This window comes from Anomaloglossus baeobatrachus, chromosome 1, assembly GCF_048569485.1.
Source record: "Anomaloglossus baeobatrachus isolate aAnoBae1 chromosome 1, aAnoBae1.hap1, whole genome shotgun sequence".
NCBI lineage: Eukaryota > Metazoa > Chordata > Amphibia > Anura > Aromobatidae > Anomaloglossus > Anomaloglossus baeobatrachus.
The window spans coordinates 395,330,624-395,353,705 of record NC_134353.1 but is presented as its reverse complement, the minus strand read 5'-3'; the positions used below and the strand labels follow the sequence as shown (position 1 = coordinate 395,353,705).

The 23,082-nt window shown below is 47.5% G+C and overlaps 1 protein-coding gene across 1 annotated transcript in view; it reads left to right on the top strand.

The window, feature by feature from the left end:
* LOC142293751 (amyloid-beta A4 precursor protein-binding family A member 3-like) overlaps positions 1–23,082 on the top strand; it is a 42,369-nt gene that overhangs the window by 854 nt on the left and 18,433 nt on the right. The window contains exons 2-4 of the mRNA XM_075337839.1: positions 2,138–2,177; positions 14,845–14,990; positions 15,104–15,190. Of these exons, the coding sequence (XP_075193954.1) occupies positions 2,138–2,177; positions 14,845–14,990; positions 15,104–15,190 (273 nt within the window). The remainder of the gene's footprint in view (positions 1–2,137; positions 2,178–14,844; positions 14,991–15,103; positions 15,191–23,082) is intronic.

The window sequence follows — 23,082 nt, the reverse complement described above, 5'->3', positions numbered from 1 at the left end:
ACTGGGCTAGGAGAGGAGAGGGACTGAGTAGACACAGGTTATTGGGGCTCCATCCTATACCAATGATGATTAGACGCAGCGTGCTGGCTGTGTACGATCTGCGGGAGCTATGCACACTCATGGTGGTTTGTGGGGCAGCACTATGTGTATAGCTCTATGCTTGTGCAGGTCATGGCGACCCAAAAGCGTGGTATGGCTCTGATGACCTGTATACCCACCATGATGTGAGTTTGTGTACAGAGTAGGGATATATCCAGGAAGCTCTCCTAAAATCCCTTTTCTTCCCTGATGGTGCCAGTTTTCCTTTTGCGCTGTCTCTGTCACATTTGTTTCTTCTGATCTCATCAGTCTTCTCTGAGTCCGGGCACTTTCACACTTTCCCTCCCAGATGTTGTCAATCACAGCTGCGCATCTGATCTAGCAGTCTGAGGCTGCTGAGCTGTGATTGGTGGCTTCTGGGAGAGAGGGGTGAAGGCACAGACCCCCAGAAGCCTGCTTTCACACTTGCGTTGTTTTGCATCAGTCACAATCTGTTGCCTTGAGGAATTACGGTATCCTGCAAAATATTTAGCAGGAATCCGTTTTTCCCCATAGACTTCTATTAGTGATGGATTGTGACTGATGGTTCTGCGTTGCATCCGCTGCGTGACGGATCAGTCGTTTACTGACTGACCGGCAGGCGGGAGCAACGCTGAATGTAACGTTTTTGTGTGCGGCGGATTGTTTTTTTTACTGTGAGCATGCGCACAGTAACAAACCATGATGGACTGTAAATTCAGTTCCAGTGGCCGGAACGATCAGCTGATCGCCCGGCAGCCGGCTTTTGTGAACGATCAGCTGATCGGCCAACGGCCGGCTTTTGTGAACGATCAGCTGATCGGCCAACGGCCGGCTTTTGTGAACGATCAGCTGATCGGCCAACGGCCGGCTTTTGTGAACGATCAGCTGATCGGCCAACGGCCGGCTTTTGTGAACGATCAGCTGATCGGCCAACGGCCGGCTTTTGTGAACGATCAGCTGATCGGCCAACGGCCGTCTTTTGTGAACGATCAGCTGATCGGCCAACGGCCGTCTTTTGTGAACGATCAGCTGATCGGCCAACGGCCGTCTTTTGTGAACGATCAGCTGATCGGCCAACGGCCGGCTTTTGTGAACGATCAGCTGATCGGCCAACGGCCGGCTTTTGTGAACGATCAGCTGATCGGCCAACGGCCGGCTTTTGTGAACGATCAGCTGATCGGCCAACGGCCGGCTTTTGTGAACGATCAGCTGAACGGCCAACGGCCGGCTTTTGTGAACGATCAGCTGATCGGCCGGCTTTTGTGAAGGATCAGCTGATCGCCTGGCGGCCGCCTTTTGTGAACAATGATCGTTCACAAAAGCCAGCAGTCGGTAAAACCGTAAAAAAAATGGATGGTTTTTTTGCAGCATCAAACACATCAGTTGTGCCACTATCTACAACACATCCGTTGAATCAGTCACACAATTGATTGTGACTGATGCAAAACAACGGAAGTTGACTTGGCCTAATGAGAAACGCCCAGGTGGCCAAAAAAGCAGAGATTTCACATACTGATCTCCGGAAGCAACAAATGGGAACATGAGCAAAACGGAAACCAGCGGCAGAACCACAGGAGCTCAGGGATTTATACAAGGTAATTAATTTTTTTGTACAAGTGACAGGTCATCTTTTAAATAGCTTTTGTCCACAGCATGTCTTGTGGTGTAAACAGAGGCCGTGCTGCTGTATGGGGACAGATTGCTCTAGCAGCAATCATTTATCTTCATCTAGCCTGTATAAGAGGTGATAGACTTGGTATATGGGCAGAAATCTGCCTTGAAGGGAATGGTAAGTCATCTGGTGACACAAGTGTAAAGCCACTGACATGTCTTGTGATATCTGAGGCGGTGAGTACAGGGCAGAGCTGTGGATATACACTGGAGACACGTCTGCTTCCGGGTTCTGACGGGGAATGTTCTTGTTTCTAAGGTGGCACATTCTTGTGTAGGTCCAGGATTTAGTACTTTGAGGATGCCATATGTAGTACAGTAGTTTTTTTACATACAGTATTGTTTTTGAATAACTTTTTTTTTTTATCACTTTTTTCTTTACAAATGTGATCTATTTCTACCAAAGATTTTGCCACAGCCTCCGAATTTTCCAACACCACCGAAAGGTATGTGTGACACAACGCCTGGGCTATTGATTTGATGATTGGCAGCTTTCATATGTTGGTCATAATGGGATATTATAGTCTCATCAGATCTGATGTGGTTCCACTAATCACAATGCTCTGATATAAATGAATTGAAAAAGCTGTCCTAGAGTCATGTGGAGTAGAGGTTATCCTCTACTCTTAATCTGGGTTCACACATAGCGACAGCGACGTCGCTGTTACGTCACCATTTTCTGTGACACAACAGCGACCTTGTAAGTCGCTGTTATGATGGCTGCTTAGCTGTCAAACACAGCAGACGCAGCAGCGATCATAACGACACACGCCGCTGTGGAAGCCATGCTGCACTTGGTAACTAAGGTAAATATCAGGTAACCATTACCCGATATTTAACTTGGTTACCAGCGCACACGCTTAGCGCTGGCTCCCTGCTCTCCTAGCCAGGGTACACATTGGGTTAATTACCCGATGTGTACTCCAGCTACGTAAGCAGGGAGCCGGCACTGGCAGTGTGAGAGCACACCGCTTAGCGCTGGCTCCCTGCACACGGAGTCGGAGCCGGAGTACACATCGGGTAATTAACCCGATGTGTACCCTGGCTAGGAGAGCAGGGAGCCAACGCTAAGCGGTGTGCTCTCACACTGCCAGTGCCGGCTCCCTGCTCACGTAGCTGGAGTACACATCGGGTAATTAACCCAATGTGTACTCTGGCTAGGAGTGCAGGGATCAGTGAGCCGGAACTGGCAGCGTGAGAGCAGCGGTGCTAGTAACTAATGTAAATATCGGGTAACCAAGGAAAGGGCTTCTTGGTTACCCAATGTTTACCTTGGTTACAGCTTACCGCAGCTGCCAGACGCCGGCTCCCTGCTCGCTTCAGTTCGTCGCTCTCTCGCTGTCACACACAGCGATGTGTGCTTCACAGCGGGAGAGCAACGAGAAAAAAATGAAGCAGAAGATTCAGCAACGACCGGCGATCTCACAGCAGGGGCCAGCTCGTTGCTGGATGTCACACACAGCGTCAGCGACGGGACGTCGCTGCCACGTCACAGAAAATGGTAACGTAGATCTCCCTCTTATTGTTCTGAATGGGAGGCGGAAGTGCAGCAACCGGCTGCTATCAGAAGATGGGGCAGCACAAAACTGAGCATTTCTGGGCACTGAACAGCAGATCGGCGGGGATGCCGGGGGTCTGATCCCAGTCAGACATTGATGACCCTTCCTAAGGATAGGCCTTCAATGTAAAAATAGTGGCTAATCTCTTTAAATATTAACTTCAAAATGCCATTATATTCCTGGAGAGTTGTATCCAGCTAGTCAAGCCCATAAATAAATAAGCCCTTTCTGGCATGTAGCCTTTCACAGCCGTCATATAACCAATACCATTGACTAGCCGTAAATAGAAAGGAATGAGGCTGGCGAAGGGACATTAGGTGCTGTGGGATTGACTAATTTTAGAGAAGATGAATAAATCATTTGAGATCACATATTTTGAATGTCGGACTATTTCTTTAAGGCCTGTTTCACACGTCAGTGAAAAACAGTTTTTCACTGACGTGTAAAAAAAAGCCTATGTCCCTCCATGGGCCGTGATTCACAGCACACGTGGGTTGTCCATGTGCAATCCGTGATACGTGAGATATGTGGAGATAACTCACCAGTCCCCGTTCCTGCTGTCCGTGGCGCTGAAGTCTCCAGCCCTGCAGCATCCGGCCGCCGCTATCACTCACCTCTGCAGCTACTTCCGGGTCGGCTGTGGCTGCATTCATGAATATGCATACCAGTAATGAGCCGGCCAGGAAGAAGCAGACAGCAGCTGCTGAACACGGCGTCGCTGGAGACGGGGGAGTTGAAAATGTTTTTTTTTTATTTTCAATGTACGTTTTTCACGCACGGATCACACCATAGTGTGATCCGTGGGACATCAGTGATACAAGAAAAAAACGGACTTGTTTCTGTGCGGCAATCACGCACACGCTTGTATGCTGCACGGACACACAGTCAGTGAAAAATCACTGATTTGTGAGCAGACTCATTGATTATAATGGGTCTGCGTATGTCCGTGATTCTGGTACGTATAAAAAAAAGGACATACGTACCAGAATCACTGACGTCTGAAAGAGGCCTAAAGTAGAGAGAACCGTACAGGGTTGGACATGTACTTGTCATACACGAGGTGTTGCAGAAACTATGCTGACATTTCAATTGCATCTGGGCCAAGTCTTTGCAGGGTGTGAATCCAGCCTGAGGGCTCATTCTGCGTATTACACTGCCTTAAAGTATTCATACACTTGGAATTGTTCTACATTTTTTCACGTTAAATTTAAATGTACTATATTTATGCAAAGTAGCAAATATTTGTGAAGTGTAAAGGAAATACCTGGTTTTCTACATATTTTAAACCTCTACATCTGAAAATTGTGATGTGCATTTGTATTCAGCCCACTGTAGTCTGATGCCTGAAAATAAAATCCGGAGTGACCAATTGCCTCCAGAATCACATTATTAGTACCTTCATTCCATCTGTGACCTCAGAGATGTGTTTGAGAACATTAGGGATCACACCTCATTATGAAAACAAGGACCACCTCAGACAGTTCAAGTATAAAGCAATCTAAATCTAAATATAATAGCCCAAACTCTGAGCATCTCAGAGCAATGGTCAATCCATCATCCAAACATGGAAGAGTACTGTACAACTGCAAACCTACCAAGACATGGCCGCCCACCTAAACTGACATCCCAAGCAACAAGAGCACTAACTAGAGAAGCATCCACGAGGTGCATGGTCACCCTGGTGGAGCTGTAGAGATCCACAGCTGAGGTGGGAAAATATGTCCACTGGACAACTGTTAGGCTATGTTCACACTAGAAAAATGATTTTCTTTGTCGCTCCATTGGGAGACCCAGACAATTGGGTGTATAGCTTCTGCCTCCGGAGGCCACACAAAGTATTACACTTTAAAAAGTGTAACCCCTCCCCTCTGCCTATACACCCTCCCGTGCATCACGGGCCCATCAGTTTTTTGCTTTCTGTTGAAGGAGGCACACATGCACGCAAGCTCCACATTTTAGTCAGCAGCAGCTGCTGACTTTGTCGGATGGAAGAAAAGAGGGCTCCCGGCATGCTCCCTTCTCACCCCACTCTGGTCGGCGGTGCTGTTAAGGTTGAGGTACCCATTGCGGGTACAAAGGCTGGAGCCACATGCCGTTATCCTTCCCCATCCCTTAGGGGCTCTGGGAGAAGTGGGATCCTAACCGGTCACCATGCACTGGGACCGGGCTCCCTCCGCAGACCCTGGGGGAATCTGACGGACAGGAGATCGGGTATCATCAGGGACAGGCCCTGCTTCTATGAGGTACTCTGTGTCCCCTTGGGGACGGCGCATAGAGCGCCTGTGTAACAGACGCTGCAGCGGCTGCTGTGTGTTTTGACACCTCCAGCTCCACCGCCGGGACTACCGCGCCGACCGCGCTTGTTTGCCGGCCGGGTTACTAACTTTAGTCCCCGGCTTCTGCGGCCTAGTACCGCATACTCCCGCCCCCGGGCCTGCCAGTCAGGGGTAAGGGCGGGACGCTAGACTGGACGTCAGCGGTGAGGGCTGGAGCATACTAGGTATCCTCCTCCCCCCTCACTGAGCACTGTGGGGCACCAGATTCCCGCACTTTCTGAGGCACGCCCACGGCTCCCTCCTCCTCTGAGAACGCTGGCAGCCATTGCTATCTGCACTTCTGCCGGTGGAGAACTTCAGACCGAGCTCCACAGCTCTGGGAGGCCCAGGCAGGGAATCTGGTGGACACACAACCGCTGAGGGCGGTCGGTAAGCCGCACCGGTTACCTGGTGCTGGCCCCCCCGGGTGCCGAAGAGTGTATGTATATATGTATATATATATATATATATATATATATATATATATATATATATATATATATATATATATATATATATATATATATATATATATATATATATATATATATATATATATATATATATATATATATATATATATATATATATACTGTATACATTTGCTCTGTTCGGCCGCATTATTTGCTTTTGGCTATATACCCTCACTGATTGCTCTAAGAGGAGACAACAGCATGTCGTCCGCAAAAAGCAAGGGTGCCAAGGCACAGGCTTATTTTGCAACCTGTACCTCTTGTGCGGCTATGTTACCTGCAGGTTCCACCTACCCTCATTGTGTGCAATGCTCGGCCCCTGTGACACTCACTCAGCCGGAGCCTCAGCCACGGGTGGGACCCCCGGCCCAGGTAGAACCACCGGCTACCACTGTCCAGGTGGCAGGGACAGAGTTTGCAGTGTTGGCTGACAAACTTTGAGTCACTTTCACAATCCATGGCTCAGTCTATGGATAGATGGTCTGCTAAGATACTAGAAGCTTTGCAGTCCAGACCTGTAACACAGGCCCCGGGCACTGTTGAATCATTGCCCCCAGGCCCCTCTCGGTCGGAGCAGCAAAGTGCTCCTGGGGTGACTTCTAGGTCCCACGGTGAGGACTCCGACACGGACCGCAGTCCCAGACCGGCTAAGCGTGCTCGCTGGGAGCTTCCCTCGACTTCTTCACACTGCTCAGGGTCTCAGCATGAGGACTCTCTGGAGGATGAAGCGGAGGTGGCAGATCAGGGCTCTGATCCTGACGCTGCTCTCAATCTTGATACACCTGAAGGGGACGCCATAGTATATGACCTTATAGCGTCCATCAACCAGGTGCTAGAACTTTCTCCTCCACCTCCACCGATTGAGGAGTCAGCTTCTCAGCAGGAGAAATTCCAATTTAGGTTTCCCAAACGTATACGGAGTGCGTTTTTAGATCACTCCAACTTCAGAGATACAGTCCAGAAACACCGAGCATTTCCGGACAAGCGCTTTACTAAGCGCCTTAATGACACACGTTACCCCTTCCCCACTGACGTAGTTAAGGGTTGGGCTCAGTGTCCCAAGGTGGATCCTCCGGTCTCTAGACTGGCGGCTAGATCCATAGTAGCAGTGGCAGATGGTTCATCGCTCAAGGATGCCACTGACAGGCAAATAGAGCTCCTGATGAAATCCTCGGTCGGTGGCAGGCTCTCCCGCTTTTGCGACGCCTGGTTGCCACATGTCCAAGACCGATGGGTGAGAGACATTCTGTCTCACGGTTACAGGATAGAGCTCAGCTCTCGTCCTCCGACTCGTTTCTTCAGAACATCTCCGCCCCCAGAGCGAGCCGATGCTCTTTTTCAGGCGGTGAACACTCTGAAGGCAGAAGGAGTGGTGATTCCTGTTCCCCTTCAAGAATGTGGTCGCGGTTTTTACTCCAACTTGTTTGTGGTGCCAAAAAAGGACGGATCATTCCGTCCCGTTCTGGACCTCAAACTGCTCAACAGACACGTGAAAACCAGACGGTTCCGGATGGAATCTCTCCGCTCCGTCATCGCCTCGATGTCCCAAGGAGACTTCCTAGCATCAATCGACATCAGGGATGCTTATCTCCACGTGCCGATTGCACCAGAGCATCAACGCTTCCTGCGTTTCGCCATCGGAGACGAACACCTTCAGTTCGTGGCACTGCCTTTCGGCCTGGCGACAGCCCCACGGGTCTTCACCAAGGTCATGGCAGCAGTGGTGGCAGTCCTGCACTCTCAGGGACACTCGGTGATCCCTTACTTAGACGATCTTCTAGTCAAAGCACCCTCGCGGGTGGCATGCCAACACAGCCTGAACACTGCTCTGGAGACTCTCCAGAGGTTCGGGTGGATCATCAATTTCCCAAAGTCAAATTTGACACCGACCCAATCGCTAACTTACCTCGGGATGGAGTTTCATACTCTCTCAGCGATAGTGAAGCTCCCGCTGGACAAACAGCGTTCACTACAGACAGGGGTGCAATCTCTCCTTCGAGCCCAGTCTCACCCCTTGAGGCGGCTCATGCACTTCCTAGGGAAGATGGTGGCAGCAATGGAGGCAGTTCCATTTGCGCAGTTTCATCTGCGTCCACTCCAATGGGACATTCTCCGCAAATGGGACAGGAGGTCGACGTCCCTCGACAGGAACATCTCTCTTTCTCGGGCAACCAAAGCCTCTCTTCAGTGGTGGCTTCTTCCCACTTCCCTGTCGAAAGGGAAATCCTTCCTGCCCCCATCCTGGGCTGTGGTCACGACGGACGCGAGTCTGTCAGGGTGGGGAGCGGTCTTCCTCCACCACAGGGCTCAGGGAACCTGGACTCAGACAGAGTCCTCCCTTCAGATCAATGTTCTGGAGATAAGGGCAGTGTATCTAGCCTTAAAGGCGTTCCAGCTGTGGCTGGAAGGCAGGCAGATCCGAATTCAGTCGGAAAACGCCACGGCGGTGGCGTACATCAACCACCAAGGCGGCACACGCAGTCATCAAGCCTTCCAAGAAGTTCGGCGGATTCTGCTGTGGGTGGAAGCCACAGCCTCCACCATCTCCGCAGTTCACATCCCGGGCGTAGAAAACTGGGAAGCAGACTTTCTCAGTCGCCAGGGCATGGACGCAGGGGAATGGTCTCTTCACCCGGACGTGTTTCAAGAGATCTGTTGCCGCTGGGGAACGCCAGACGTCGACCTAATGGCGTCCCGGCACAACAACAAGGTCCCGGCATTCATGGCACGGTCTCAAGATCACAGAGCTCTGGCGGCAGACGCATTAGTTCAGGATTGGTCGCAGTTTCGACTGCCCTATGTATTTCCCCCTCTGGCACTGCTGCCCAGAGTGTTACGCAAGATCAGGTCCGACTGCCGCCGCGCCATCCTCATCGCCCCAGACTGGCCGAGGAGGTCGTGGTACCCGGATGTGTGGCATCTCACGGTGGGTCAACCATGGGCACTACCAGACCGACCAGACTTGCTGTCTCAAGGGCCTTTTTTCCATCTGAATTCTGCGGCCCTCAACCTGACTGTGTGGCCATTGAGTCCTGGATCCTAGCGTCTTCAGGGTTACCTCAAGAGGTCATTGCCACTATGAGACAGGCCAGGAAACCAACGTCCGCCAAGATCTACCACAGGACGTGGAGGATCTTCTTATCCTGGTGCTCTGATCAGGGTTTTACTCCCTGGCCGTTTGCATTGCCCACTTTTCTGTCTTTCCTTCAATCCGGATTAGACAAGGGTTTGTCTCTCGGCTCTCTCAAGGGACAGGTATCGGCGCTTTCCGTGTTTTTTCGAAAGCGTCTAGCCAGGCTTCCGCAGGTACGCACGTTCCTGCAGGGGGTTCGCCACATAGTACCACCTTACAAGCGTCCGCTAGAACCCTGGGATCTTAACAGGGTGCTAACGGCTCTTCAGAAACCACCTTTCGAGCCGATGAGGGAGGTTTCTCTTTCACGCCTTTCGCAGAAGGTGGTCTTCCTAGTGGCAGTCACATCACTTCGGAGAGTGTCTGAGCTAGCAGCGCTGTCATGCAAAGCCCCCTTCCTGGTGTTTCACCAGGATAAGGTGGTTCTGCGTCCGGTCCCGGAGTTTCTCCCGAAGGTGGTATCCCCTTTTCATCTCAATCAGGATATCTCCTTACCTTCTTTTTGTCCCAATCCAGTTCACCAATGTGAAAAGGATTTGCACTTGTTAGATCTCGTGAGAGCTCTCCGGCTCTACATTTCTCGTACGGCGCCCCTGCGCCGTTCTCATGCGCTCTTTGTCCTTGTCGCTGGCCAGCGTAAAGGGTTGCAGGCTTCCAAGTCAACCTTGGCTCGGTGGATCAAGGAACCGATTCTTGAGGCCTACCGTTCTTCTGGGCTTCCGGTTCCTTCAGGGCTGAAAGCCCATTCTACCAGAGCCGTGGGTGCGTCCTGGGCATTGCGGCACCAGGCTACGGCTCAGCAGGTGTGTCAGGCGGCTACCTGGTCGAGTCTGCACACTTTCACGAAACACTATCACGTGCATGCCTATGCTTCGGCAGATGCCAGCCTAGGTAGGCGAGTCCTTGAGGCGGCAGTTGCCCACCTGTAGGAGGGGGCCGTTTTACGGCTCTTTTTATCGAGGTATTCTTTTACCCACCCAGGGACTGCTTTTGGACGTCCCAATTGTCTGGGTCTCCCAATGGAGCGACAAAGAAGAAGGGAATTTTGTTTACTTACCGTAAATTCCTTTTCTTCTAGCTCCTATTGGGAGACCCAGCACCCGCCCCTGTTCCCTTCGGGCTGTTGTTCTTTTGTGTACACATGTTGTTCATGTTGAATTGTTCTTTGGTTCATGGTTTAGTTCTCCGAACATCCTTCGGATTGAGTTTACCTTAGACCAATTTATAAGTTTACTCCTTCCTGCTTTGGCACCAAAACTGATGGGCCCGTGATGCACGGGAGGGTGTATAGGCAGAGGGGAGGGGTTACACTTTTTAAAGTGTAATACTTTGTGTGGCCTCCGGAGGCAGAAGCTATACACCCAATTGTCTGGGTCTCCCAATAGGAGCTAGAAGAAAAGGAATTTACGGTAAGTAAACAAAATTCCCTTCTTTCTTGAGAAATTTCTTAAGAAATTTCTTGAGTGAAGGATTAGCGCACCTGCGGTAAAAAACGCACCAATAACGCAGGTGCGTTTTTGGAGCGTTTTTTAATGCCTTTACAGCAGAAAAGCACGTTGAAAATGAAAAAAAAAATAGAGGGATAGATAGATAGAGATAGATATTTAGGGGAATAGATATAGAAAGATAGATAATAGATAGATAGATATAGATAGATAATAGATATTTAGGGGTATAGATAGATAATGGATAGATAATAGATAGATAATAGATATTTAGGGGTATAGATAGATAATGGATAGATAATAGATAGATAATAGATATTTAGGGAGATAGATAGATAATAGATATATATTTAGGGGTATAGATAGTTAATATAGATATTTAGGGAGATAGATAGATATAGATAGATAATAGATATTTAGGGAGATAGATAATAGATGGATAGATATTTAGGGGTATAGATAGATAATAGATAATATAGAAAGATAGATGGATGGATGGATAGATAATAGAGGGATAGATATTCCAGCTTTATTTATGATGTTTCCCCCCACACACACTGCACTTCTCGCGGTCGGTAGTGTGTTCACATCAGCGGCCGTGAGAAATGTCTTGCAGTCACCTCTGCACCTCGCTCAGGAGCCGCATTCAGCACTCGCTCCCTGACCGAGGCCGTGGAGAACTGTCACACGCGGCTGGAGCAGGGCTGGAAGCGCCGTGGCACATCGCTGTGGATTACGTCGGAACTGTGTCTGGGAGGGGTTAATACAATGGAGAAAGAGGGGCTTTTTGTCTTTTATTCAAAATAAAGGATTTTTCGGTGTTTGTGAGTGTTTCTTTACTTTCACTTACAGATTAGTGACGGCGTGTCATAGACACTGCCATTACTAATCTTCGACTTAGCGGCAGCTATTGGTTGCCGTTAACTCCATAGTACCCTGATTGCCATCGCATCACGGCAACAGGAAGAGCCGGTAACACGCCGGGACTGCCGCGTAATGGATGCGACAGTTCCGGGGCAGCTGAGGGCTGATATTCTGGGCTGCGGGAGGGGGGGGGGCATTAACCCTGCCCCTCGCCCTCCCTAGCCTGAGAATACCGGGCCACCGCTGTGTGTTAACCTCGTCTGGACGGTAAAAATACAGCGGAGCACACGCTTTTTTTTTTTCTCTTCTTCCTCCTCTTCCTGTCCTAGTGACATCACTTCCCTGCAAAACGCAGGACAAGGATGTACACTATGTCCCGAAAACGCGAAATAACGCGGGAATAACGCAGGAATAACGCACATCACTTGCTACCTGCGTTATTCCTGCGTTATTTCATGATTACATTAGTCAATGGAGTGAATAATGCAGTTAACTGCAGAAAAGAAGTGACATGCTCATTCTTTTTCTTAAGAAAATCTACTGAAAGAATTTTCTTCAGAAAAAAACGCAGTGTGCGCACAGCTAATTTTTTTTTGCCATAGGTTTTGCTGGGAAATGTCTGCAGAAAGATTACAAGAATTTCTCAAGAAATTTCTGCAGCAAAAACGGACCAAAAACGCGGGTAAAAAACGCAGTGTGTGAACATAGCCGTAGTCATATAATCCACAAATCTGGCTTTATGGAAGACTGGCAAGAAGAAATACAATTTTGAAAGCAAGCCATAAGAAGACCTGTTGCAATTTGCAAAGAGCCATATAGGGGACATAACATATGGAAGAAGGTGCTCTGGTCAGATGAGACAAGCGTAGAACTTTTTGGGATAAATGCAAAATATTGTATGTGGCGGAAAACTAACATTGCACATCTTCCTGAACGCACTATATCCACCGTCAAACATCATGCTGTGGGGGCTTTTCTTCAGTAGGGTCAGGGAGGTTGGTCAGAGTTGATGGGAAGATGGGGGGAGCTAAATACAAAGCGATCCTGGAGGAAAAGCTATTAAATGCTGTAAGACTTGGGAATGGGTAGGTTCACCTTCCAGCAATGACCATAAATATACTGCCAGAGCAACAATGTATGGTTTAGGTGAAAGCATATTCATCTGTGTGAATGGCCCAGTCACAGTCCAGACCTAAATCCCATTGAGAACCTGAGGCAAGAGCTGTGACTCTCTATCCAATCTCACTGAGCTACAGCTAGAAGAATGGGCAAAAATGTCAGCCTCTAGATGAGTAAAGCTGGAAGAGACATACCCCAAAAGACTTACAGCAGTAATGACAGCGAAAGGTGGTACTACAAAGTATTGACTCAGGGGTGTTATGCACATCACAATTTCTTTTGTTTTCTTTAAAAAAAAAAAAAAAAAAAGTTTTTTTTTTTTTGTTTTTTTTTTTTCTGTTCATACACTGTCTAAACTCCTGGGTGTAATGTGAAAAAATATCCAAGTTCATGGGTATGAATACTTTTTCAAGGTACTGAATATGGCTGTCTGCAGTACATATTAAAATGGAACTGGACACTTACCAGTATTATTCCATAGGATCGAGTGTCCTTGTGATTAAAATCTTAGCATTGTAAGTACATGTACAGTTAGGTCCAGAAATATTTGGACAGTGACTGAACCTTTGTGATTTGGCCTCTGCACGCCGCTATTTTTTATTTAATGTTTTACATTAAACATTTTTTTTTTTATATTTAACTTCTCATCAGGAATAGAGCCAGTAACCTGTGCTAACCACTGAGCCACCGTTTTATCCTTATACAGTGCTTCTGTTACTATATAGATTTACGAACGTATACGATTTTAGCAGACCACACCCTTTTAATCTAGGCTCCTTTTTCTACTTCAGGACATATTGTAACAGCACCATAACTTTTAAAAATTCCGGCAGGCACTATTCTTTTCAGATGACTCGCTCCCATTCTAGTCTGTGGGCAAAAATACCACAAGGATCATCCGATTTTTACAGAGCATTAGCATGGGAAACTGTATTCGATCATGTACAACTGCAAATATGGATGCTAAAAATGGACATGTGGATTGTATACAGAAGAAAATCATATATATATATATATATATATATATATATATATATATATATATATATATATATATATATATATATATATATATATATATATATATATATATATATATATATAATCTATATATTATGATTGCTTTTATTTTTTTTCATACACTTGTCAGCCAGAGGCTAGGTTCACATTTCCGTTGTTTTGCATCAGTCACATGCGTTGCTTGACGCATGTGACTGATGCGTTGTACAACGGATGACAAAGAACAGAATTCATTGTCGGAATCCGTTGTGTGCGGGGGGGGCGGAGCGCGAGGTGGGTGGAGCCGAGCGGGGCCGTGGCGCTGAGGATGTTAGTGCCGCGGTCTGCATGGCTGGGGACGTGTGTGTGTACATGCGGAGTGCGGGAGGCGGCGGAGCCGAGCAGGGAAGTGTCGGGCTCCCTGCACACGTAGCCAGGGTAAATATCGGGTAAAAACTAAGCAAAGCACTTTTCTTGGTTACCCGATATTTACCTTGGTTACCAGCGTACACCGCTTAGCGCTGGCTCCTTGCACACGTAACCAGGGTAAATATCAGGTAACTAGGCAAAGCGCATTGCTTGGTAACCCGATGTGTATCCTGGTTACGTGTGCAGGGAGCCAGAGAGAGCATGCGCAGCGAAATCCTACGGATTGCGCTGCTCAAAAAACGTTACAAGCTGCGTTCCTTCCGCCGCGACTGATCAGTCGGGCGGAGGATGCAACGCAGCATCATCAGTCACAATCCGCCGCTCATACAAGTCTATGGGAACAATGGAATCCGCCAAACGGATTCCGTTGTTTACCAGAGCAGCGGATTGTGACTGATAAAATTTAACGGAAGTGTGAACCTAGCCTTAGACTTTTCATTGTCTAGCTTCCCTTCCATATATTGGCCTTGTGGATGGTGTACATGATATTGGAAATGGCTCCTCATGCCTTGTGAATGATGGCTAAGGAGGGACCTTTCTGAAAAAGTACACTTGGTGGAGGAGAAGGGGATCAGACCTGTGATCAGATCATGTCCTAGACACATCTGATAAAATTAAGGAAAATATCTCAACCCCTTCAAATCTGCTAAGCCAGTGTTCTCTTTACAAGAACAGGTGACTACTGTGTTATACATGGCTTGGTTTGTACAAGGTTTTGTAAAGTTGCATCTAAGGGGAGAATGCTGATGTGATAGTCTGTTTGTTTCTTTCAATCAGTGCCTGGTCCTTGTGATCCAGATGATTTACTTGATGGGGTCGTTTTTGGTGCCAAATATCTGGGATCTACACAGCTGCAGTATGAGAAACATCAGATGGCCAGTACACGTATGCGACAAGCACAAGAGGCAGTGGATAGGGTGAAGGTGAGAGTATGGGTGGGCTACTGCAGGCACAGAAGACAGAAAAGTAAGAAATACACAGACTAATCTCATTTTTCTTATGTTTGGGTATTTTTTTTTTCTGATTTACCCTTTAGGCACCAGATGGAGAATCCCAGCCTATGACAGAAGTGGATGTTATGGTGTCAACACAGCGTGTCAAGGTCCTCACCATGGACACTCAAGTGAGAACTTCTGTAACTTAAAGGTTTTTCCCTATATAAACTAAATCCACAACCTCACTCCAGCAAGCTGTTCAAAAGAGACCAGCTTTGCTGCACATCTAGGAAAATACCAGTCCTTCACTAACAAATACTAGTTGTCCGGTCCGTTGGGTGTCATTTGGCTTGGCAACAGGGCTGTGGAGTCGGTAAGCCAAACCTGCGACTCCGACTCCTCAATTTCCCTTGCACCAACTCAGACTCTGACTCCACGACTCCGACTCCCACATATATTGCTTATATTTAAGTGAAAAATGTATTGTAGTGCAATGTGAACATCAGACATTTAATCATTTTTATGATACAATAATCAAGATATTTAGATAGAACATAAAATATATTTATTGGAATACAACTTTAGAAGACAAAAAACTGTAATAAATTGTAAATATGTTATACAATATGTAATATAGATTTTCTTTATCGTTCCTTTGGGAGACCCAGACCATGGGTGTTTAGCTTCTGCCTCCGGAGGACAAAGTACTACACTTAAAAGTAAAAACAAAAAGCCAGCACTAAATGTGCACTTCAGCACTAAACATTCCAAACTGTACTTATTATAAACATTTTGAGATTTTTGGCAAAAAATTGCAATTTCTTGAGTTGCCTCGCCACGTCACGGCAAATCTCATTTGAGGCAGTCCTACACTAAAATATTTTTATAAAATGTGCCATACGGCCTCACATATGAATAGTAGAACTGCTCTTAGCAGCACTCACCTGGTCTATTTCAATCCCGTACCCATGACTGAGTCATGGCTGTGGGCGGGACAGGTCCAAGGAAATGCTGCATGAAGTAAATAGCCTGTGGACAAAGCCTGATGACTTAATGTGAACAGTCACCAACCGCCAAAATCTAGACAGATGGAATACATCCCAAATTGGGGTGAATAGCAAGGTGGAGGTCAACCACCGACCAATTCAATGAAGAAAAAACAAAAAGCCAGCACCAATTGTGCACTTCAGCACTAAACATTCCAAACTGTACTTATTATAAACATTTTGAGATTTTTGGCAAAAAATTGCAATTTCTTGAGCTGCCTCGCCACGTCACGGCAAATCTCATTTGCGTCAGTCCTACACTATAAAATATTTTTATAAAATGTGCCATACGGCCTCACATATGAATAGTAGTAGCTCCTCCACTTAAAAATGTAGCTCCTCCCTCTGAGCTTATACACCTCTGGTAGCCAGTCCTAGCCAGTTTATTGCTTTGTGTCAGGAGGCATACATCCACACATGCATTCTCATCTGATTTGTTTGACTTTTGGAAAGAGTTTGAAGAAAAGCGGGTCCATGTTTGGACTCCCGGCATGTCCCTTCTCACCCCACTGTGTCGGCGGTGTTGTTAAGGTTGATTTACAAGGCTGCAGCCTTACATGCCGCGCTCCTTCACCATCCCTTCTGGGCTCTGGCTTGAAGTGAGAGCCAGCACGGTCTCCATGCCTGGCAGGAGTCCGGTCTCCATCCACAGCCCCTTGAGGATTCTGTTGGGCCGGAGCACTCATCCCCAGGGACATGGCCCTGCGTCTCAGCAGCTAAGTACCTGAGACGTTTATGTTGGGAGTCCCGGTTCTTTATTATAAGGGGAGAGTATGCTGTATGTGATTGTTTTAACTTTTCCGGCGTGTTTTCTAGCGTTTGCCTGAGAACCGCGCCGATGGTGCCTGCTTGTCGGCCTCGCCTTAAATTTAGGCCCTGGCTTCGCCGGAGGCTTAGTTTCATTTTCCTGCCCTCGCATGTCACTCATGCAGAGGGACAGGTTCGGCTCCTCCTGGTGGCCGTTCTACACAGGGGAGGGACACTCTCCTGATTGAATAATCCTGACTTCAGCACTAACCACACTTTCTGGGCTTTAGGTCAATTATTGACACACAGGCAGTTCTAGGGCCTACTAGGAATAGCCGACGAGGAGCGGGGTCGCCCGAAACATTATGGTGTTTACCTCCGCTGCCAATAAGGTAAAGGACTAGGGATCTATGACCTGGCCATTTTTTAACATCTTAGTTGATATTACAATTTCTATCAAAAAGAACCTCACTGGGCTATCCTTAAATTCCCTAGTCTGATATCCCTTTAGAGTATATCTAGCTCTGCACGACTGGATGTGTGTTCACTGACCGATATAGCTACATACAATGAGATATAGCTTGAACTTATAATTTTAATGTTTATAAATAAAAATTGTTTTTAGAGTAATCAGTTTTCGGTCTATTATCCATGGGACTTTTGTCCAGGACTTTGATGAATATGCATCAGCCTCCCTCACAGGGTGCCTCTAATACTCTTGACAGAGGACTCCTATCCTCTGACCTCCGTCCATCGGAGCTCATGGAGGATTCATCATCTGATCCCAGACCCCGTCCTTCTAAGAGAAGGCGCAGGGTTTCCTCCCCCCTCCCCATCCCACGGCTCTGTCTCAAGAGCTGACTCTCAAGATGAGGAGGATGCCCTCACTGGGGGCTCGGAGGCTATGTATCCCATCGATTTCTCTGAGGGTGACTCAGATCTTAGTGATTTGTTTGCGTCTATTAATTCTGTGCTGGATCTCAATCCGCCAGTGTCAGAGGAGCAACTCTCTTTGGCAGAAAAACATCAGTTTACCTCGCCTAAGAGAGTGAAGAGTGTGTTCTTTAACCACTCCAGTTTTCAGACTGCTGTGACCAAACCCAGGGCCTGCCCTGACAAACGCTTTCCAAAGCGTGGTTCTGATGACCGGTTTCCATTTCCACCTGAGGTGGTCAAGGAGTGGTCTCACTCCCCAAAGGTAGACCCTCCGGTGTCTAGGCTATCAGCCCGGACCGTTGTGTTGGTGGCTGACGGCACCTCACTTAAGGATTCCACTGACCATCAGATTGACCTTCTGGCCAAATCTGTGTATGAAGCTGCGGGGGCCACGTTTTCCCCGACTTTTGCAGCAGTGTGGGTTCTCAAAGCCATCTCTGCTTCTCTAGAGGAGATGCATTCCCTCACCAAGGAATCTATGCCTGAGATGGTTACCTTAACTGCTCAGGCTTCAGCTTTTTCATCTTATGCCATGTCTGCCATGCTAGAGGCTGCTCACCGCACTGCGGTGGCTTCAGCTAATTCTCTTGTTATCCGCAGGATTTTGTGGCTGCGAGAGTGGAAGGCAGATGCTTCTTCCAAGAAGTTTCTTGCTGGGCTCCCTTTTGCTGGTTCACGGTTGTTTGGTGAACAGCTGGATGAAATCATTAAAGAAGCTACTGGCGGGAAGAGTACTTCCATGCCACAAACCAAGACCAGGAAACCCACCCAGGGTAGGAATCAATCGAGGTTTCGTTCCTTTCGTTCCTCCAACTGGTCATCCTCTAAGCCTTCCGCCTTGTCCGCTAACTCAGCCAAGGATCAGAAATCCAACTGGCGCCCAAAAGCGCGTCCGCAGAAGACCGCAGGAGGTTCTGCCACTAAGGCAGCTTCCTCATGACTCTCGACCCGCTCCAGCCACGTCCTTAGTCGGTGGCAGGCTCTCCCACTTTGGCGACGCTTGGTTAAAGCAAGTCTCCGATCAGTGGGTGAGAGACATCATATCTCACGGCTACAGGATAGAATTCTCTTCCAGCCCTCCAAACAGATTTTTTTCTCTCAACTCCCCCCTGCTCCAAGGCTGCCGCCTTCTCGCAGGCCGTGGCGTCCTTGCAGGCAAACGGAGTGATTGTCCCAGTTCCCGCTCAGGAACAGTTCAGAGGTTTTTACTCAAATCTCTTCCTAGTTCCAAAAAAGGACGGTACCTTCCGGCCCATCTTGGATCTCAAGCTTCTCAACAAGCATGTCCGGGTGTGGCATTTTCGCATGGAGTCTCTGCGATCAGTCATTGCCTCTATGACCCAAGGGGAGTTCCTGGCGTCCATCGACATCAGAGATGCCTATCTGCATGTGCCAATCGCAGTGTCACATCAGCGTTGGTTACGTTTTGCGATAGGAGAGGATCATTTCCAATTCGTGGCTCTCCCCTTCGGGTTAGCCACGGCCCCTCGGGTATTCACCAAGGTCATGGCGGCAGTGATTGCGGTCCTGCACCTCCAAGGGTTAGCAGTGCTTCCTTATCTGGACGACCTTCTGGTCAAGGGTACATCCAGCGCAGACTGTCAGCGGAGTGTTTCGCTCACTCTCGCCACCCTAGCCCAATTCGGGTGGATTGTCAATCTTCCCAAATCCACTCTGACTCCGACCCAGAGTCTCACGTACCTAGGGATGCAGTTCGAGACTTTGCCGGCACTTGTGAAGTTGCCCTTAATCAAACAGCAGTCTCTCCGGCTAGCGGTGCGCTCTCTCCTGAGGCCCCGCCGTTATTCCCTCAGGCGCCTGATGCAGGTGCTGGGTCAAATGGTGGCCTCCATGGAGGCGGTTCCCTTTGCCCAGTTCCATCTGCGTCCTCTGCAGCTGGACATTCTCCGCTGTTGGGACAAGCGGCCTTCCTCCTTACAGAGGTTAGTGGCTCTGTCGCCACGGACCAGGAGCTCTCTTCAGTGGTGGCTTCGACCCCTCTCCCTGTCCCAAGGGCGCTCCTTGATGACTCCTTCCTGGGTGATTCTCACCACGGATGCCAGCCTATCCGGCTGGGGAGCGGTACATCTCCACCACAGAGCACAGGGCACTTGGACTCCGTCCGAGTCAGCCCTTTCAATCAATGTGCTGGAAACCAGAGCTGTGCTTCTAGCTCTCCTAGCCTTTCACCACCTGTTGGCGGGCAGGCACATTCGAGTCCAGTCAGACAACGCGACAGCGGTTGCCTACATCAATCACCAGGGCGGGACACGCGGCCGCCTGGCAATGTTGGAGGTCCAACGCATTCTTCAATGGGCGGAGGACTCCAAGTCCACCATATCCGCAGTCCACATCCCTGGCGTAGAAAACTGGGAGGCAGATTATCTCAGCCGTCAATCCGTGGACGGTGGCGAGTGGTCCCTGCACCCGGCAGTGTTTCAGTCAATCTGCCGCAAGTGGGGCACTCCGGACATGGACCTAATGGCATCCCGTAACAACAACAAGGTTCCGGTTTACATGGCTCGCTCCCACGATCCTCAGGCCTTCGCCGCGGACGCTCTGGTTCAAGACTGGTCCCAGTTTCGTCTGTCCTACGTGTTTCCCCCTCTAGCTCTCTTGCCCAGAGTCCTGCGCAAGATCAGAATGGAGGGCCGTCGAGTCATCCTCATTGCACATCTTCCGGACCGTCCAGACCTGCTCTCGCAAGGTCCGTTTTTCCGCCTACTTCTTAGTTTTTTCTGTTTATTCCCACCCAGGGACCGCTTTGGAACGTCCCATGGTCTGGGTCTCCCAAAGGAACGATAAAGAAAAAGAGAATTTTGTTACTTACCGTAAATTCTTTTTCTTATAGTTCCGTATTGGGAGACCCAGCTCCCTCCCTGTTGCCTGTTGGCAATTTTCTTGTTCCGTGTGTTATCACCCGCTGTTGTCGTGGACAGAGTCTCCGGTTGTTCCGGTTCTTACTCGGTTCTACTTGTGGGTGGCTATTCTCCTTCAGCTTTTGCACTAAACTGGCTAGGACTGGCTACCAGGGGGTGTATAAGCTCAGAGGGAGGAGCTACACTTTTAAGTGTAGTACTTTGTGTGTCCTCCGGAGGCAGAAGCTAAACACCCATGGTCTAGGTCTCCCAATACGGAACTATAAGAAAAAGAATTTACGGTAAGTAACAAAATTCTCTTTTTATATATAAACACTATGTAATACACTATGTAAGTGGCAAAAAACTGTGTTCAACAAAAACATACTAAATAATATTTGTGCAGTCTATAAATTTCTTCTAAGAAATAGAATTGCCTCCATCAGATTTTCCTTCATAGATGACCTCAAATCTGACCTAATAATTTTAAGACTAGAGAACAACCTCTCTACAGTAACTTGGGTTGGAGGCAAAGCCGTAACCACATGGGCAACATCTCTAACAATTTCCGGGTATAAAGGAATTTGCCTCATGCACAGTCAGTTTTGATCAATGGTTGAATTTTTCTATTTCTTTGAGAGCAAGTGAAAAATTTTGCTGAAATATGGTCAATCTGCTTGCTATAGGAGACGGAGTGAAATCTTTTTCCTTGCGGCAACGCTTTGCCTTCTCCATGTCCTCCAAATACTTGTCAAAGTTAAACTCATCTGATGAGGATGAAGATATGGCAGCAGTAGCACTGTCAGGACCCAAGTCCTCTTGCGCCTGGCAGTCCTGTAGGCCACTCATCCTAACTGCTACCTCAGTTAGAGCTTCTTTTCTTTTAGCAAGCTGTTGATCATCAAGCAGTATACAATGACTTGGGTCCACATAAACAGCTGCCAGAAGAATTTTATTTTCCAATAGTTGTCTCTCTCCTTTTCATTGAAACAGAAATGCCATCTGCGATTAAACCTCCTCTTTGGGACAGGCAAAATAGCAAGTTCTTCCACTCCCTTTATGAAAATGCCACGAGTTAAATCCTCAGCTTGTAATTTTTCAGTCACGGTAAATGCGTGATTAAGCAATTGCTTCAATTCAGCCACCTGTGTCCATTGACCTTCATTTAGGGTTACCTTATTGTTTGCCATATCTATAAGAAATGATTTTAGTTCAAGCAATCGCTCAGTCATTAAATAAGTGCTGCCTCACCGAGTGACTTGATCAACAATTGCCCCTATCCCAGCACGTCTCTTCAAGATGGAATAAATTTTAGGAGTTCTAGTAGCAATAACCAATTTCCTCACTTTTCCAATCAGATTTCCAGCATGTCCCTCTTGAAGACTATCTTATTGCCAGCTGCAGCGTGTGCACAACACAGCGCATGTGATGAATATGAAAGTGTTTTGAAGCAGCTTCAACAAGATCTAATCCTAAAGTATCATTTTGTTGTTCTTCTGTTGTAATATCTGTATTATTCCTCAGTTACATAAACAGCACTGTGGCTCCATCTCACACATACTGAATCCTACATTTTCTTCTAGCTGTTGTTCATTACTCTCATTCATCAGTTTAATCTTATGTTTGAAGCATTGTCCGTTACAATGGCAAGAACCTGTTCTTTTTTGAGTTTATAATCTTGCAGAACTTTTTCCACTAAGGCCTGTAGAAACTGGCTGGTATGATGAGCTTTAGTATCTTTTACTGCTAGTGTCTTGCTAACAATTTCTTTGACACAAACGTATCGAACATTGATGGCAAAATAATTCAATGAAATGCAGTGACTCTGGGCATCCCAGCAAAGGCAATGGGTTTCAAGATATGACATTCAGACAAATCGTTTTGTGAGGATCCGTTTTTGGCCTCAAAAACAGATCCTCACAAAGAATGAGCAGTCAGTTTGTGTGGTGTTTTTCTAATCTGCTGCTATTGAAAACATTAGCTATGAGCTCAAAAACCTTTCAGGTGATGCGGTTTTTTTAAAAAGCTGATCTGCTTTTGCAGCTGAAAAACTTAACCTCCAAAAAAGGTAGCAAAAACGCTGTGTGAATGTAGCCTTAGATCAGGAATAGAACAGACATTTCATAACTTTCCCAAATTCCTATGAAAAAATATTTAGTACATTCTGCATTGTTAGCAATGTTTCTGGAGTAGAAAGCTCTGCACATACAGTGAGGAAAATAAGTATTTGATACACTGCTGATTTTTGTAAGTTCTCCACCTTCATAGAATGGAGAGGTCTGTAATTTTTATTGTAGGTACACGTTTAGGAATTGTAACAATTTCTCCAATATTCCAGGGGCTCAAAGGTATTTGGTGAAATGTACTTTACCATAAATAAAATGTTCATTAAAACTAGAGAATCCTTTGCAGACAATGACAGCCAATGTCCATGGCTTCCAGACTTCACCAAACACTGGGTTTCCTCCTTTACAATGCTTTATCGGCCTTTAC